We start from the raw sequence: 17292 nt of genomic DNA, 5'->3' as shown, positions 1-17292 counted from the left end.
GAATAGGATAAATTAAAAGAAAGGAGAGAAGAGAGCAAAAGGGTCAGAACTTGTGATGAAGAAATAAGGGCAAGAACAATCATGAATCAGAGCTTAACTGCATACAGAGGATGGAACCAAAATCCAAGATTTCAAGATGGTTTTATAGCTGCAAGGATCCAAAATGAGCCAGCAAAAAAGTGTGCGTGTTATCCCCCTCCAATGACAGTTCTCATGCAGTATGGCAGCTGACTTAACAGGTACTCCATTGGAAATAAAGATGACTGGTATTTGAGCAAGTGGCATAAAGATTTCAAACATGGGGTTTGAAACTCAGGTCCCAGTAAGACCCACATGAAAGAATTTCTCTCTTTTTTAAGCTGCTTCTTTCTTCTGTAGAAAGCAATTTTCATAGAAAACATTAAAAGAAAATAACTTTATATTGCAAGATCAAAGAACTAAGTTCAAAAAAGGACAGCATGAGGGTAGTCAAAGCAATGCAAGTTTATTGGCTTTCACTATATGCACTATATAGTCTTTAACTACATAACCATACACTAATTTTATAGGATCTATGTCATTCATGTCATTCATTTTATAAGAAAGACTGTTCTCTGTAAAATGAAAAGTTCTGTGGTAAAGGAAGGATGGAAATGGAAGTATTTTTTCATAATTAAGTGACTTAAAAGATACCCCAGAAAAGTAAAAAAAAAAAACCAAAAATGGACAAGCAGAGATGTAATTGATCCATGTTAAAGATTAACTAAAACCAGTTGATGCATACAGGCTTAAACCAAACCTTTCAGAGGTATGCAGTAATTGCAAGCTTTTCTGGGCACAAACTTGAGATGCTGGCATTTAATTTACAGAAGTGTTTTGCAAATCTGCAATGAACAAAAAAGGATTGTACACCAAAGCTCAGGACCTGTAATCCTCACAATGGCATTCGAATTAATGGATATGTTTAATCTTCATGTGCTTCAGCTCCTCATCTACAAAACAAAAATATCACTCTACTTTGCTGGAGTATTGCAGAACAATTTAAAGAATTCACACGATGTGGTGTACAACATAGAAAAGTCTATGAGGAAGTCAGTAATTCTGCATTCAAAGCTGGATTAGACTAGTGTACAACAAATAAAGCTTGGGCCACCCATTGAACAATGAGGACAACAGTAAATATTGAATAATTGCCCACTCAGTGAACACTGTCTGCACTGTGCACTGAATGAAGCAGAAATGCCGTTAGTGAAAAACAACAAGCAATCATCTAATTAAAGACTGAATCACAGTACAAATGAAAAAGGAAAGGAATTAAGCTTCTACAAGCAGCTTTAATTCTGTTGTGCCTAAGAATGTTTAGTGTGCAACCTTGGTTCTGTTGTTTTCTTTTAACAACCTTTCATACACAGTAATACTTTGGATACTATATCATTAGCATTTGAGAAGAGAACTAGCCTCTTCGCCTTTCTAGTTCAGGACACTTGTATTTCTTGTGACTGCTTGCCATGATGATTTTTTCATTAATTAGCATAAATAAGGAATAAACTATATCCAGAAGAGTTGACAACTGTGATCTTCCTCATCCCATTGCAAGCCATTGAATACAAATATACATATATTATAAAAACAGAAAGTAAACTCAAGACTGATATGATACTTATGAACAAGCTGTTTAACAAAACTTTTACATAAACCATAATGACATCCTGTTAAACTGATCAGACTTAGAACAACAGGAATTACTTTGCTTCATTTTACTCATTTAGAGAACATTTCAGAGTGATTTTACAATCTATTCTTCTAGCAAGTTATTAAAATTACATCAAAACATCATGCACTTTTACTTGCATGACTAACATCAAAATAGTAGTTAACATTGTGCTTATGACCAGAATTTAATGCAATAAACTAGAACACACCAAAATGTTTACCATTCGCCATTTACTCCAAAAAGTCTTTACAAGCTTAGTACCTGCAGCTGTGCATTCAAGAGCTGTTGTGTTGTAATTTTCTCTTTTAGCTGCATCATTTTTTCAATTCGCTGGTTCACTTGTTGATCTTTTTTAAGTTCATTTTCATAAAATCTAGAACCCTGGAAGACAATTGCAAAAACACTAAAGTTTTTATTTGTCTTTTCCTATACACAACCACATTTGATCTTTAAATACAGAAAACATAAAACACAGTAACAGTTTCTAATGCATACTTTGGATTTTCCTATAAATGATACATAAAAGAGACCAGTGGTGCTTTACGTTTCTCTCCTCAAATGACACAAATACATTTCTCCTTCTCAGATCCCCTATACTCAGACGAGTATAAGGGACTACTTACAGAAATTACTATGTTTACTCATTCTAACACTTGACAACAAAAATTCCAAGACAGTAGACAAAAGTCAAACTATTCTTTGCAATACCTTCAAGTTAAGGAGTATAATACTCTAAATAAAGTTGATTTAAGCATTTTGCCAGACTTCTATATAATTTAATCTACATGGAAATAAATAATGACATCGCAAAAGTCAAATCCACTTGTAATGCTAAGTATTTCATTGACCACTTAATCTTGAAGGACGCTGCAGAATTAGAAGCTATTTGGAAGAGGATGATGAAAAGCAAATGGGTATAAAAAAGCCCTCTTGCTCTCAAGTACATAAGTGCTCCTTCAAGAAAAGGCATGTATAAAAGGAGATGTAATGAAAACATAAAAAGACAACAATCACATAGCGAATGTATAATGTGACTTCCCTTCCTGATTTGTAACAAAGAAAAGAGGGCATACAATGAAATAGAAAAGAGGAAAATTGAAAACCAGGAAATAAAATACTTTTCTTGCAACATCTGCTTAGCTCACAAGAGAAATAACCTTTACAGGAAGAGTCTTTTATTGAACCAACTGATAAAATCTGCAAAAGTGGACAAATTTTTAGCTCAAAGCCTCTGACTACCAAACTGTCACTGACGCCAAGAATTCAGCCATAGTCAAATAAGAATCTGGCATTTATATAAAAAGCAAAACCATCCGCTTTTTTAATAATGATAGAAAGGACAAATGGCAAGACTAACATGTCATGTCTCATTGCTTAGAAGAAATCTCTACTTAGAAGAAAATAGGGTGTGTTTTCTTTCAATATCAGACATGCATTTCTACCCTCTGCAATCAAACATGACTTGTTGAGACTCACTGAAAGAAATAAGTACCAAAATGTTGGTGTGGGAAGCAATCCAATACTTCAGATTGTTATTAAGCTGTGGGTTTTTTGAGTCTCCTGCAGTATTTCACAGTTGAAATGCTATAAAATCTTGTTGTAATACACTTGTGGGTAGTGTTGTAAGTTTAATTTTGAAGACTAAAGAAAACTTAAGAAAAAGAATCAACACTTCAGATTTCTCAAGCTATATCTGGTATTTATATTCTCTTGGTTTTTTTGACAGAAATATATTCTAATACATAGATGCCTGTGTATCAGTTCTGAAAGCCTATTTTATAGTTCATACTATTTCATCCCAGGAAATGAAACAGTAACTGTCCTGATAAAATAATTTATCCAAATATCATTATTAGGGATATGTCTGATGAAGGACTAACTTTTCAGGAAAGAGTGAACAGAATAAGTAGAAGAAACTTCTAATCAAGAAGGGGCTTGATAGCATATAAAGTATCATCACAGTGAAAAAGCAAGCAAAAAAATGTTTCCCAAATAACAGCTGTTTGTAGTATGTTTTCTGCTTCCCCCCTCCCCCTGCCCGGGCAGTTAACCACAGAGCAATAGTAGTCAACACAGAATTCATGAGCAAAATCTCAAGCACATAACCTAGGGCCATAGCAACACCAAATAAAATACATGTTTGTGCATGGAAAAGTAAGAAAACCCAGAGTTGCTCAAATAAAGTGTTATCTCCATATAGTTCTATGTGAAGACTCTCCAATAACAAGTTAGACGACTAATATTTCAGTGCTTTGTAGATTTGTGGGGTCCTCTGCGGATCTTTGGTACCAAGTTGCACACTACTGGCCACCTCTCTTGAATACTAAGACAGTCAAGAAGACAGGCAGTAAGCACGAAGAGATTCTACAGAAAGTACTAGAAAAACTTGATTACGTCAAATTCCCCAGTTACAGGAAGATGACCAACAGAGGTAGATTGGCTTGGCTGATTAATGGTGGGGCGGTGTTACGGGTTTGTGTGGTGGGGTTTTTTGGTAATGGGGGAGGGGCAGCAGGGGTGGCTCCTGTGAGAAGCTGCTAGAAAATTCCCTGGCTCCAAGTTGGACCCACCTCTGGCCAAGGCCGAGGCCATCAGCAACGGTGGTAGAGCCTCTGGGAGAACTTATTTAAGAAGGGGAACCTGCAGTGAGCAGTGGGATTGGAATGTGAGAGAAACACCTATGCAAGGTCAGTGAAGGAAAGGGAGGAGGTTGATGCCCCAGCAGCCTGTGGTGAGATGGCAGGCTGTGTCCCCCCAGCCCATGGAGATAAGTGGTGGAGCAGATTCCCACATGCAGCCCATGGAGGACCCCAGGCCGGAGCAGGGGGATGTCCCTGAAGATGGCCGTGACTCCATGGGAAAGCCCACGCTGGAGCAGTCTGTGCCTGAAGATCAGCCCAAGGAAAGGACCCACACCAGGGAAGTTCATGAAGAATGGCAGCCTGCAGAAAGGACCCACACCAGGGAAGTTCGTGAAGAACTGCAGCCCGTGGGAAGGACTCATGTTGGAGAAGTTCGTGGAGAACTGCCTCCCATGGGAGGGACCCCACACTGGAGCAGAGGAAGAGTGAGGAGTCCTCCCCCTGAGGAGGAAGGAGCAGCAGAGACAACATGTGGCGAACTGACCCCAACCTCCATTCCCTGCCCCTCTGTGCCACTGCTGGGGAGGAGGTAGAGAGAACCGGGAGTGAAGCTGAGCCGGGAAGGAGGGAGGGGTGTGGGAAACGTGTTCTAAGGTTTGGGTTTACTTCTCAGTATCCTTGTTTTGATTTGATTTGTAGTAAATTAAATTGATTTTGTTTCTTCCCCAAGTTGAGCCTGTCTTTTGCCTGTGACCATAAGTGGTGAGTGATCCCTCCCTGTCCTTGTCTCGACCCACGAGCCTGCCTTTATATTTTCTGCTCATCCCACTGTGGCCAGGTGGGAGGAGTGAGCGAGCAGCTGCATGGTGCTTTGTTACCAGCTGGGTTTAAACCATGGCAGGCAGGCAAAAAGAATGAAAAAGGGGAAAACAAGAGGCCTAAGGAAGCTGAAACCTTCACAATTACCTCTGGACAACTCTGTGATATTTAGGTACTGCTCTGGGCAAAAAGTGAGCAGCTAAGGATATATTCAGTTGTGTTCCTTCATGTCCCTTTGGATGAATCCAACAGGACCTCCTGGTACCCTAAGCTGAAGTCCCCCCCCTTCCTCCCCATACATGCGTTTCTTCTTATAAGATGCCCTCCATTTACACATGAGGGATAAAATTTGGGCAAGGGAGGAAGAGAGCCTTACGATACTGGACAACAGATAAAGCACCAGGAAAAGAGTAATCAAACCAACCTTGGTAGCTTCCATGATGATTTTGTTGATTTTCTCTTTATCCAAACCTTGCATTCCAGCTTTGTTATCATTGAGACCCATTCTAAGTAGAACACCATCATTGCAAGAGCTGTTACCAACTTTTTTCATGTCGTCCACAGTACTTCTTGAAAACAAGTCTTTTAAGACTTAATACCTGAAAAAAAAAAGAATTTAAATCATATATTTGTTTCTAAGTTCCAGCTGAACAATAAGAAAAAAAATTACAGCATTCATTAACTGTATTTATTGAACAAGCACTTTATACTTATTCAGAAAACAACATACTTATCAAAAATATGAAGACCTGTATTCCTGTAAACCAGCTGACCTGCCACGCTGACCACATAAAACCACCTGTAACTCTATCAGTGTTTGGAGACAGTAAGACTTTACTTTTTTATTAACTTAAAAACATACTCTCTTAAAAGCTTCCTTACAGAAATAATTGAGTACCACCAACTTCAGGTAAAGGCACATGAGATTTATGCCTGTATGTTATACTGTCAGATGAAACAATACTGCCTTCAACACAAAATACTGCTCTTTAGGTTATTACATTAAAAGAAAAGAAATTAAATTATTTCTAAATTACAGAAGACCATTGTTCATTTAGTCCTCATTCCTGCTTGAGACAAGCCATAGAATCCTTCCCAGTAATTCTGAGCTCAAATTCAAAACTTTTCTTTGTGTTAAAGCTCATCTTTTAGAAACAGATGGCTTCAATTACAAGTTTTTAATAAAACCTTATTGTTTAATTCAGGGTAAAATTAATGCTTTTTTTTCCCCATTAATTTGTAGAGCCATGGTATGCAACTAATAGAACTTACCAAGCCTTTACTATTCAATTACTGCCATCAGTAATTTCTTGTACCATGCATGTACTCCTGGTATGTGAATTTCTGACATCTTCCCTTGCTGCTTATGAAAGTAAATAGCTGAATCCTTCAACAGGCTCTAATTAGATGGTAAATTGTCTAGTTATTAAATTGATCTTAAAAAACTAAAGAAAGGAAGTTTTATCCTCTGTAGCATGAACCTGTGGTCTTCTTTTTGCCAGATTAAAACAAGCAGAATACAAGTGTAATACTGGCATAAATTACTTAACATGTATTTATTACTGGAAAAGCATACAGAAAGAATTTCTTCCTACCCGAAGTTACTGACTCATAAATCACTTCAGATTTACTCTCACGCAGGAAGCACATTCACTCCTAAACTTCCCCTTCAAGCAGCTCCCTGTGACAGGAGCCCTTCCTGTTTGGAAGCACCACACCCTTTCAGGCACATACAGCAGCTCTATTAAACAACCACAAATTACACAAATCTGAGTCTCACATTTTTTCTTTAAATGCTGCTTTCCCACTCCAGGGCTTAAGTGGGCCTCATTAGCAACCAAACCAAAGAAGGTCACTATGTACTTTTGCATTTAGAGATGAATATTTGCTATTAAAGAACCACATGGGTGACTTTTTAAAATTAATGGTGGCAATGTTCGTATTTTCCTGAAGACCTTCTCCTGAAACATACTAGCCAACTGAAGTCAAGATATTAAAGAACGCCATCTTTAAAAAAGATCTGTGACAAAAATATCCCAATTTTAATCATATTCTATTAATTCAGATTATTATTTATGATGTCTTCCGAAGATGCAAGATCAGGTAAGTAATGCTGTGTTTATCTTCAGCTGGTTGTATTTCAAAGAACAGAAGGTGATGCAGAGACCAGAACTCTTCTCTTGACCCTTTTAGTAGCACTTAAGCTACTATAATGGCAACTAGGAATGGCTTCATAGCCCTTACACGTATCTTATCGAATAAAACACCACAATCACAAACATTTTCATAAATTTTTCACCTACAGTAGGACAATCTCTTACAGTTAATGTACACATTTACCAGAACAACGTTTGCTAGACTTCAATCAAAGGAAAAAGCACTGCATCCCACACAACATTCCAAGTTTCATGTCAAGATCATAAGCACCCCCATATCAATTAGCTTCACAATAATTCCATTGTTACTGGCAATCTCTGGTAAGTGTTGGGCACAATTCCCAATAAATACTTTCCTCAAGGTAAATGCCCCTCCACTATTCCCCCCAGTTTTTTTATCACTCCTTCCCTTCAAGAAGCTGGAATGAACACAAGATTGCTTCCATTTCCTCTTCCAGTCTTTGCAACAATTTTATCTGTTCCTTAATTCCTGAAAGTGTCTTCTACTTAGCATATACAAATCCTTCCCCCTCCTCATTCAGATCACTCTTAAAGGCTCAGTTTTAAGGCAGAAGCTTTAAACACTAATTCATGTCAGTCAGAAGCTTTCTCTATCACACTGTTGTTAAACCCAGCGAGAAAAATACTACCATGATGATACCAGTGATAGAAAAAATAATTGTCTTCAAAAAGTCTCATAAATGGTGGTCTCCTGATGTGTTTTATCTTTTCAGCTTCTTGTGTGGAACAAAATACATTGCTAGTACCAGATGATAAAGTGTATAAATATCAAATAATACCTTAGCTGGAACTAAGAAGAAAATATTTATTTAAGGACGTGATATTAGTTCTCCACCAAAGCTTAAAGGTGTACAGAAGGGAAAACATAAGTAACAACTGATAAAATTTTCAGCCACTTAACATGAACAGAACCTGGATATTATCTTGGTTTCAGATTAACAAGCCTGAAAAAAAGAAAAGTAAAATATTTAGCATATTGAAGTAAATCACAAAAACTACAATAAGACAACAGATATAATAGCACTGTCAGATAAAACCATTATACTGTCACCTCAAGAAGCTGCTGCAAGACTGAGCTGTTTCCTCTAACAGAACACATTAGATCTCCCTCAGCATCATACTGAGTAAGTAGGGTGTGAAATCAGAGAAGTCTGTGAAGACAGCCTACAATGAAATACTATCTTATTATTCCTGTGATTTGGGAATGGGAGAAGGGAGCAGGAGAATCCTAAGTGGAGGAGGTAACTTTCCAATTGCTACTGGAAGGACTTCTAAAGGTAAAGAGGAAGACTTTGGCAGTGGATGCCAACAGTTAATGCAAAACAAAACAGTGGAGAGGAACCACAGAATGGCATTACTATGTAGGAAGCTTTGTTAGTAACTTGGGATGCTTACAAGTGGATAAAGACCCCTAATAAAACCCCTATCAAGCTCTTCTAGGAGCAAGCACAGAAACTCAACTGAACTGGTCAGACAGGGTTATATAGTATTTGAAAATATCAAGAGACTGAAATGGCAGTAAAATCAATTTAATTTCAAGTGCCTCTACCTTTATTCAAATCTAGCATATTTTTGGACAGTTGATTGAAGTAGCCTGAAAGAAACAGCTTGTATTTGATCCTGTGCCACTCCTCCAGCCTGTCCTCAGTAAAAATCCTCCAATTCCAGCAACAGAAACCCTGTATGTTGTGTGAAAACTTAAATGCCTTCATATTATTATTTTCATGTAATAAAATAATACATAAGAAAATAAAAAATACTTCTAAGAATATTCAGTTCAGTGGACACAGTGTTATTACGCAGGTTATTAACACTTGGAAAGTATGTTAACAGCTTGCCTTTTATTGATAGCGTTAACAACTTGTTGCAAAGAAATATTAGGGCTGGAAAATGATACCAGTATGGAAAAGCTTGAAAAAGAATTTATTTACATACTGAATTATGATTTGATGCATGTAAATTGTGTACCAGTCCTCAAAGAAAATCAAATTCTAACACCTTTGCTATCACAGATGCTCATGCCAACAGTGAGATGCAGAGAAGTTACTAAGATACACAACTGCCTACTTCCCCCAGAGCTCAAAAGCTAAAAATAGGAATCAAGACATATATTACAGATATAAAGGACCATCTTTTACATCCCAATTTCCCTGAGTAAGTCTCGACAGTGTGTAAAAAAATACTGATGTTGCAAACAGAAACACAATTATTAAAGATTCCTTTCTATATGATTATTTAATTATTATTTTTAGGATGGCTAAAACAAGGATCTAAATTAAATAGTTTCTTTAATTTCTGTAAAACTTATAAAGCCTCCAATAACATTTCATCAAAATCTGACACCTCATTTATTGTAGTATGAGCCCAAAATAAACTTCGTATTTTCCCTTGATTAAAATGTTTTAGAGATTCCTTTATTTAAACGCTTCTATTCTTACTTTAGCAAGAACAACAAAAAAAAAATTATAACAGCTAACTTCACATACAAACATAGAGAATGGATGAAGGGATAGCTTCAGGAATCCTGTCATTACGTAAGCTGCATCAGAAGAAAATCAGTATTACCTTTGATTTCAATGACAAGGTCAAGATGTTAATATGAGTTCTGTAAAAGCACTGAAAGCACAATAAACAATTTAAAAAGTTAGGACTTCATCCAGTTTTGACCACAAAGGATCACTTCTCTGGCTTTTGGCTAAAATCAAGTGTGGTATAGTATGGATCACTCTACATTCAAAAGATAAATGCCTCTGAAGTTAGTACTATACAAAAACCATCAAAGATAAGAAAAAGACAAAAAAATTCCTTTCAAATATCGATATATATATATACTCATGAGATCCCTGGTCTTTTATTTTTCTTATGAAAACTTACAAATGACCCATTCTCAAATACTACTGAAGTTCAGACTGCTTGGTGCAAACGTGGGATGGAAAAATTTCTTCCATAAAACAATCATTAAAATCACATCCATGTAGAAGGTGGTTGTGAATGATATGGAACTCCTAGAACACTTCATAAGTGTTCGTAAGATCCTCAAAAGTCAAATATGAAATATCCAGGTTTAACACATCTTCAGTAAAAGGGTAATTCAGTAGTTTAAGACTCTAAAAGAGGCAATTTCAGTTACTTCAAAAAATACACTTGTGATAAAACTTTGCTGGGTCACCACCTCACCGTAACACACACTTAAGCCAACCAAAAACCTCATCATCCAAGACAAGCAACATGAGCGAAAATAAGCAAGCTGGGTAAGTGTGTTTCCCTAGTGAGAATGCTACAAAAAAGAGTTAATAACCATTCTTTGCAGTCACTTTCTTTTGTATTGAGATGGAATTAAGCTTACTGTCCTAAGCAGCTTCCTCTACCAAAACCCATAAACTAATGAGCAGTTTCTATCCTAGATCTCAGACAGGACAACTCATATTCACCTATTTGCAAAAACTTTCAGTTTATACAAATGTAAAATATAAAATATACTCCAAAAACAACATGTAGAAAGCTATATACATACTGAATCAAAGGATAAGAAATAAGTCCTTAAAAAAAAACCCCCAAACCACAAAACACCCAAACAAACAAAACCCTAATGAAAATTGTTTTGATGAGAGGTGGAAATCTTTAATGTTAAACCCCAATGGGGATACTGTTGTGCAGAAATGAAAATCACTTGTACCAAAGACTATACTCCACAAGCGTTGTGGAGGGACATCACACACAGACCAATGTGATCAAGTGAAGTTCATTTACTACAACGTTTGATACAGTTATATACCTTATGCACTTGTGCACGCGCCTTATACAATACTCTAATTGGTACAATACCCCGTTTCACGCGACACTATCTTATTCTCTATTGGCTGCACAAGCTTCTTCACGAGGTGTCCAGCAGTCACTTATCTCATTCTTCAGCATCCAGGTGTTGTTTGTCAGGCTCTTCTTATCTTCTTTTTTCCCAGCGTACAAGGACACAGCGTCCTTGTCTGCTCCAGCGTTTTGTAAACTTATGCTTCGTTCCCACCTAACGGCTGGATTGCTCACATGCCTTTGCCCAGCCAAGAAATCCTCAACACACAAGTGAGCATGAAATACTTTATCTACTTCACTACTTTTTGCCAAGCATTGAAGAATACTTGAAGAATAAAGAATTGAAGAGTGAATGCACAACAAACAAACCAAGCAGAGTGATTCAAGAGTAAGTCTCAATCCCAACCTTTCTAATGTCTCCCTTGCACTGGAAATTATTACAACTGGAAACCACATCATGGGCCACCTCAGAACAAAGCCTCTTGGTACTACTGAAACAATACTATAAGTAATAAACAAAAGAGGCTATACGAGACCTTCCCAGTAAGACCAGAACTCATCTAAACCAACATTTTTAATCGACACCACTTTGTTTTTACTCCAATTGCTAATTAAGATTGAACTACTGGCCACATAGCTACACTTCTTATTCCACTCACTGCACAGAAGTATCGTCATCCAGGCTGTGCATACACCTGTTCGCATCACCATCATTAAAGAACTAAAATCCACCTAACCCACCTTGGTATAGAAGTTCATGTGCCAATAGTCAGGCCATTTGAACAATTGGTTTCCCACAAATGCATTGCATTATTTCTTGAATTTCTAAGAAAAGAACAAACATACATTCAATGAACTACGAAAACTCAACCCCGCTAGAATATTTTTAACATTTCTGATACTTAAAAGGCTACACTACAAACTCCAGTAGTGCATTTGATTTCACACTACTTGATTTATCCATTACTTGGATAAGGATTTTATCCCAAACCAGTAACATTACATTAAGTACTTTCCGGCAAGAAGTGCACCTGTCTTTTCTGAGTATTCATTTGGCAAGGAAACATTCTGGCTGACAGGATCAAATTTAACAAACTCCTTAACTCTCATTTCCTTGTGAAAATATGTTTCTCTGATAATGATTTAAGTATCAGCTGCTCTAAACTCTCTCCTCCTCAGCAGGATAAACCACCAACAAAGAACTGTGCAAGCAAGCACATCAGACTGCCCTTCTGAACTATCTGCTCAATTCTTTTCAGCCACAGGGGTTTGATATTTACTAGAGCCCTGGTTTCCAAATAGCCCCAAGAAAAGGAGTCCTGTCAGTTTTAATCGTAGTGATTTACACGAAAAGAACGAGCAGAAGGAACTGCACAATAGTGTTACCAGCATTTAATATACACAGTGTTACCACCTAGGTTGCCTACTAGTACATTCAAAACTGCTGCTGTTTCCCTATTCTCTCTCTCTCTCTCTCTCAATATACAATAAAATCTAGTTCCCTGGAAAACAGAATCTTCTAAGAAAGATGTAAGTATATTTAAAAATGTAAAAATAAAAAAATGTACATGATAAATGAATACTGAACAGAAAACCGGGCCAGGATTCACAGAAGTGAAAATTCCAAGTGCCCAAGCTGACACAGCTGAACAGGACTATTTTTCAAGTAGCAGCTGACTCAGCATTTTACAAAAACATAGATCCCACACAAGCACCTAAAATTAGCCTTCAAAAAACAAAGCCCTAGAATTGTCCTTTCTGAACTCACTGGCTTTAAGATATAACAAATTAAAGACAATTCAATCCGTTTAAAAAGTAAAAAATTCACACTGCAAATTAAACAGATAATAGAAACTGCTTCTGACAATGCCCAAAATTAAATGTTAAAACACCTATTTTCTGCTACTCATCAAACTGTTCGAACACTTCTTCGCTTATGTGAAGAGCGACACAAGTGAAACAAGTGGAATTCTCATCCCCTATTAATTTTCTGCAAGCAAGATGCAGTACAATTCTGTTGTAAATCCTGCTTTCAGCTTCTCTGTCTAAAAAACTCATGTCTTTAAAACTTCAGAGTTTATTCAAAGGGCAAAGAACTGCGGTATCTTCTTCTGTCTCTGGTCAGCATTTTACAAGACCTTTTAAACTGAAAGACTTGAGATCTCAAGTTTGTAACCAAGTTTTCCTAGTACTTCTGCCTTACTGAAAACAAATGTTTTAGCAGTTCAATCCATAAAGAAAATAATGGAGGAACTGAACTATTATTAACAACATTCATCACTAGAAACTCCACCAGAAGTAGTGTAGTTATCTGCAACCTCCTTTCTACAGATATGTGTTTATTGCCAATATATTCATAAATAGCAGTAATCTTGTTTATTTTTTTTACTTAGAAGAAAAACCCTAATACAATGATTCACAGACACCACAATTGTTTTAGAAAAAATTGCCTGAATCATCTGTATCTCAGAGCCTATACCATTAGGCAATATGCTGTGGTATAAAAAAAGCTCCTTCAGGGATCCTCTTAAGAAAAATAGTCTTACATTTAAGAACAAACATAACCATGAGCATGAACATAGTAGAAAATGTTTATATACTAGCAGTGAATGTGTTCTAATAACATACAATGAACACATGAAAACAGAAGGTACAATAGTGGAAATAAGAGATATAAAAAGGGAGAAGAAAAAAACTAGGTATTTAGAAAGTCACCCACTTTATGATGTTTATGACTGACATCTTTAAAGTAAAAATCGAAACCCCATTTTTGTTATTACAAGTAGTACATCAGCAATACAGAACACTATCTGTTCCACTACGCTAACAAAGGTGATGACTATTTCCAGTTAAAACAATAATTTGTAAACTTCTCGCCATCTCTAAGACACTAGAAGGGGTACAGATTGAATACTGGGGCTTGTGATGAAAGAACAAACACAGCAAGGAAGTGGAAAATAAAGGTCCAGTGGAAAAGGCATAGAAGGAGGTAGAGAGGAGTTAGAGGTCTACATCAGCATATCAGTTTGATCACCTCCATTTCCTACGCTTTGGTTTGCATCCCAGATTGGTCTTGGAGCAGGCAAACCAGATTCCTTTCAAACTAAACTAAACTGGAAGACTGTGCTTCCAGAGGACACCTAACGCGTTACAATTGCTAATGCATGTGCCCTCCATGGGACCCGACAAAGAAACACCTCTTAAAGCATATATAAAATGAACTTAAGGTCCTCAGCACACCAAATCTTTCCTTTACAAACCTACTCCCACTGCACCACATTCTTGCTAATGTAGATATAGCCCGATGTCCTTAAGAGTAACAGACACCAAGTTATATGTGAAAAAGATGGTCAGAACATTAGAAAGAAGAGTTAATTTACATACGGTATTTACAATCCCAATACACCTTTTGGAAGAATATAAGCCAGTGACATTGTGGAAAAAATAAGACATATTAGGAGGATGTGGCAGATGTAAAACAATCTAATAGCACAGAGAAAGCATTATACAAAAAGTTGAAAAGGCAAACCTTTTAGCATTCAGTATTTATTCATTTAAAGTTTGGTTATAAAATATTAGCTAAAATTAATAATTAAACAAATATTCTTTCTAACAAGGATGAATATATTTGTTAAACAACCTGAAAGAATAGCTACCCCTGGCATTTTTGTTTTTAAACACCTGTTCGAGTCAATCCATATTCTGGAGGGGAAAAGAAAAAAAAAAAAAGAAAAAAAAAAAGGAGCTGTTTCTAGAACTAAATGAATAGTCCTAGCCGAAAAGTATGACAGCACATGACTATGTAGTACATATCACTGCCAAAAGGATTTGCTCAGACATGTGTCTTCACCTCCTGCTCTCGATCAGGACAGAGAAAGAAGTTCATTCAGAGTTTAACGGGGAAAACACAACTGGCTTTACAGGTGATACCACTTAACTTCATCAACATACTGCAGAGAACTATAAATTATTCTCATACATATCAATATATACAAAACTCAGCCACTCTTCTTGCTTAACAGATGCAGTACATTGCAACAGACACTAAGAAAAAATATCTTCCTTGGTTTCTTTCCAAACAGCTGGTGAAGCAAAGAACATAGTTTCTCAACAATGTTTCATATATTAGAAAATTGTCTAAAATAAAACCCACAGTAGACTCATATAAATTTTTTTCTGTGCATTCCAGTGATTACACAAATATTAAGATGTCTGTGACTGTTCTTTATTTGTAATTGTTTAAGACAATGATGCTGCTTTAGTAATCACTCTCAGTGCCGAATTCATTGTAAATGTCTTTATACCAGAGGCTTTGAGCTAGTACTAATATTACTTAACTTTTAGCTGCTACACATATAGAGAATGCATATAAATAGCTGTGTCAATGCTAAGAGCTCTTTAAAAAAAAACCAAACCCTAAATGGAAGCTTTCAAGCAGTATAACATGGAAAAATTACACAATGATTTGTCATAAGGAGGCAGTCAGAGAAAATACAATTGTACAGCATTGCTCTTGCGATATAACCAGAAGTGCGTGTTCCAAAACTGAAGTTTCCTCAACCAACACACATTTTTATTTCAAGAGATCACGAGAAAGGAGATGAGCCAGCACAAATCTTAAGTCCTCCACAACCCACTACATCGGTTTGTAAGTTGTGAAATGACAAGTTCAACTGCCTTTATTTTTTTCCTTTCTGCAAATATTTCTCCACCCATAAATATTGGCAAGTACACACAGCCCAGACGTAAGTCCGAAGAGAAGAATTATCGTTTCGTTCCCTAAACTGCGAAATTATTAGGCAAAGAAAAGACAGGACACGGCTACCTCGCAGCTGAGGCAGGCTGCTGACCACCACTCTCCGCTCCGCTCACCGCACGCCTCTGGGCGCAGCCGGGGAAGCAGAACGAATACGGGCGGCGCAGAGACGCCCCGTCGGCCGGGAAGGAGCGGGCTGCCGAGCCCACCCGCGGCCGCACAGCCCGGCTGCTCGGCACGCCGCGCCTAACGGCGATCGCCGTCGCCCGCAGGGCGAGGGCCTCAGCGGCCGCTTCGCCCCGCAACCCCGGGGAGCGGCGCCGGTGCCCGCCAGCCCCGCGCGGGCGGCAGAGACCCGTTACTTGAGACGGGACGGGCCGCCCTCCCCTCATGCTTCACCCGGCAGCCGGCAACACCTCCCGCCCCTTCCTGCGGACCCCGCGGCCACCATTTTTGTTACGGGGAAGGTTTGGCGCTCACCCCCCCGAGTCCCGCCGGTTTAAGGCGGGGAAGAGGAGGCCGCATCTCCCACGCGAGGAGGCGAGCAGGGCCGGAGAGACGCTTCACCTCGCTGGAGACAGAGCCCTCTCTCACCCCCCCAAAAAAGTACAACAAGCATCGCCCGAAGCAGCACCGCTGCCCTCGCCCGGCCGCAGCGGGAGCGGAGTTCCCCACCTCATCGGGGCCACGGAGGCGAAACCCGCCGGTGCCGCCACAGAAACGACGAAATCAAGATGGCAGCCACCTGCCGACGGCCGGGAGAAGGCCGCGGCGGCCGACTACATCTCCCAGCATGCCGTGCTGCGCCAGCGAGCACCAGAAACTACCTTTCCCGCGAGGCAACGGAGGCCGGGCTTGCCGCCGTGCGGGGCAAGACTACAACTCCCGTCGGGCGCCGCGCGGCCGGGCCGGCGGGGTGGGGAGGGAGGGCCGTGGGGCGGAGCCGGCAAATAGTGGCATACAGCAGCCGCCTCGCGTAAAATGGCGGCGGCAGGAGCTGCGGGGCTCTGAGCGGAGTGCGCGGCAGGCAGAGGCGCGCTCGCCCCTCCTCCCCTCGCCAGCTCTATGTTGTGGCTCTTGCCGCGGGCGGGGGCTGCGGAGCTACGGTGAGGGGGAAGCGCGAGCCTGCGTGCCGCGGCGCCGGCCGTTTGCTGGCAGAGGCGGGCGGCGCTGGTGGCACCCGCGGGCGCGGAGCGGTGCCGCTCAGGTAGAGCCCGCCGCTCCCGTCCCTTCGGCAGGAGGAGGCTGAGGCTGCTGTGGGCGGGGGCCGCTTCAGCTCTTCCCTGCTCGGCGGTGGCTGCGGCTCGGGTCTCCATGTCGGACAACCAGAGCTGGAATTCCTCCGGCTCCGAGGAGGACCCCGAGACTGAGCCGGGGCTGCCTGTTGAGCTCTGCGGGGTGCTCAGCAAGGTAAGCCGCCTCTCCCCCTCCCCGCGGCCTCTCGCGTCCCCTCCCCAC

The 17292-nt window shown here is 39.6% G+C and overlaps 2 protein-coding genes across 11 annotated transcripts in view; one reads left to right on the top strand and one right to left on the bottom strand.

Moving 5' to 3' along the window:
• The window catches only part of POLK (polymerase (DNA directed) kappa), a 38521-nt gene extending 21842 nt beyond the window's left edge, over nt 1–16679 (bottom strand). For 4 of the 6 annotated variants that reach the window (XM_010582828.1, XM_010582833.1, XM_010582831.1 and 1 more), the window contains exons 1-3: nt 16510–16679; nt 5519–5693; nt 1955–2074 (exon numbers count right to left, since the gene is read on the bottom strand). In XM_010582828.1, coding sequence (XP_010581130.1) covers nt 1955–2074; nt 5519–5647 — 249 coding nt within the window. In that variant the 5' untranslated portion in view covers nt 5648–5693; nt 16510–16679. Of the gene's footprint in view, nt 1–1954; nt 2075–5518; nt 5694–6366; nt 6452–15903; nt 15965–16509 lie in introns of those variants that run through there. The other 2 variants (XM_010582830.1, XM_010582829.1) reach the window with 2 other exon arrangements.
• Nucleotides 16680–16814: 135 nt separating this feature from the next.
• COL4A3BP (collagen, type IV, alpha 3 (Goodpasture antigen) binding protein) overlaps nt 16815–17292 on the top strand; it is a 74637-nt gene continuing 74159 nt past the window's right edge. For all 5 annotated transcript variants that reach the window (XM_010582823.1, XM_010582827.1, XM_010582826.1 and 2 more), the window contains exon 1: nt 16815–17244. In XM_010582823.1, coding sequence (XP_010581125.1) covers nt 17149–17244 — 96 coding nt within the window. In that variant the 5' untranslated portion in view covers nt 16815–17148. The remainder of the gene's footprint in view (nt 17245–17292) is intronic.

This window comes from Haliaeetus leucocephalus, unplaced genomic scaffold, assembly GCF_000737465.1.
Source record: "Haliaeetus leucocephalus isolate CR32 unplaced genomic scaffold, Haliaeetus_leucocephalus-4.0 Scaffold849, whole genome shotgun sequence".
Classification (NCBI taxonomy): Eukaryota; Metazoa; Chordata; class Aves; order Accipitriformes; family Accipitridae; genus Haliaeetus; species Haliaeetus leucocephalus.
Note: the sequence above shows the minus strand (reverse complement) of the source record. Positions and strands in the feature narration are given on the sequence as shown.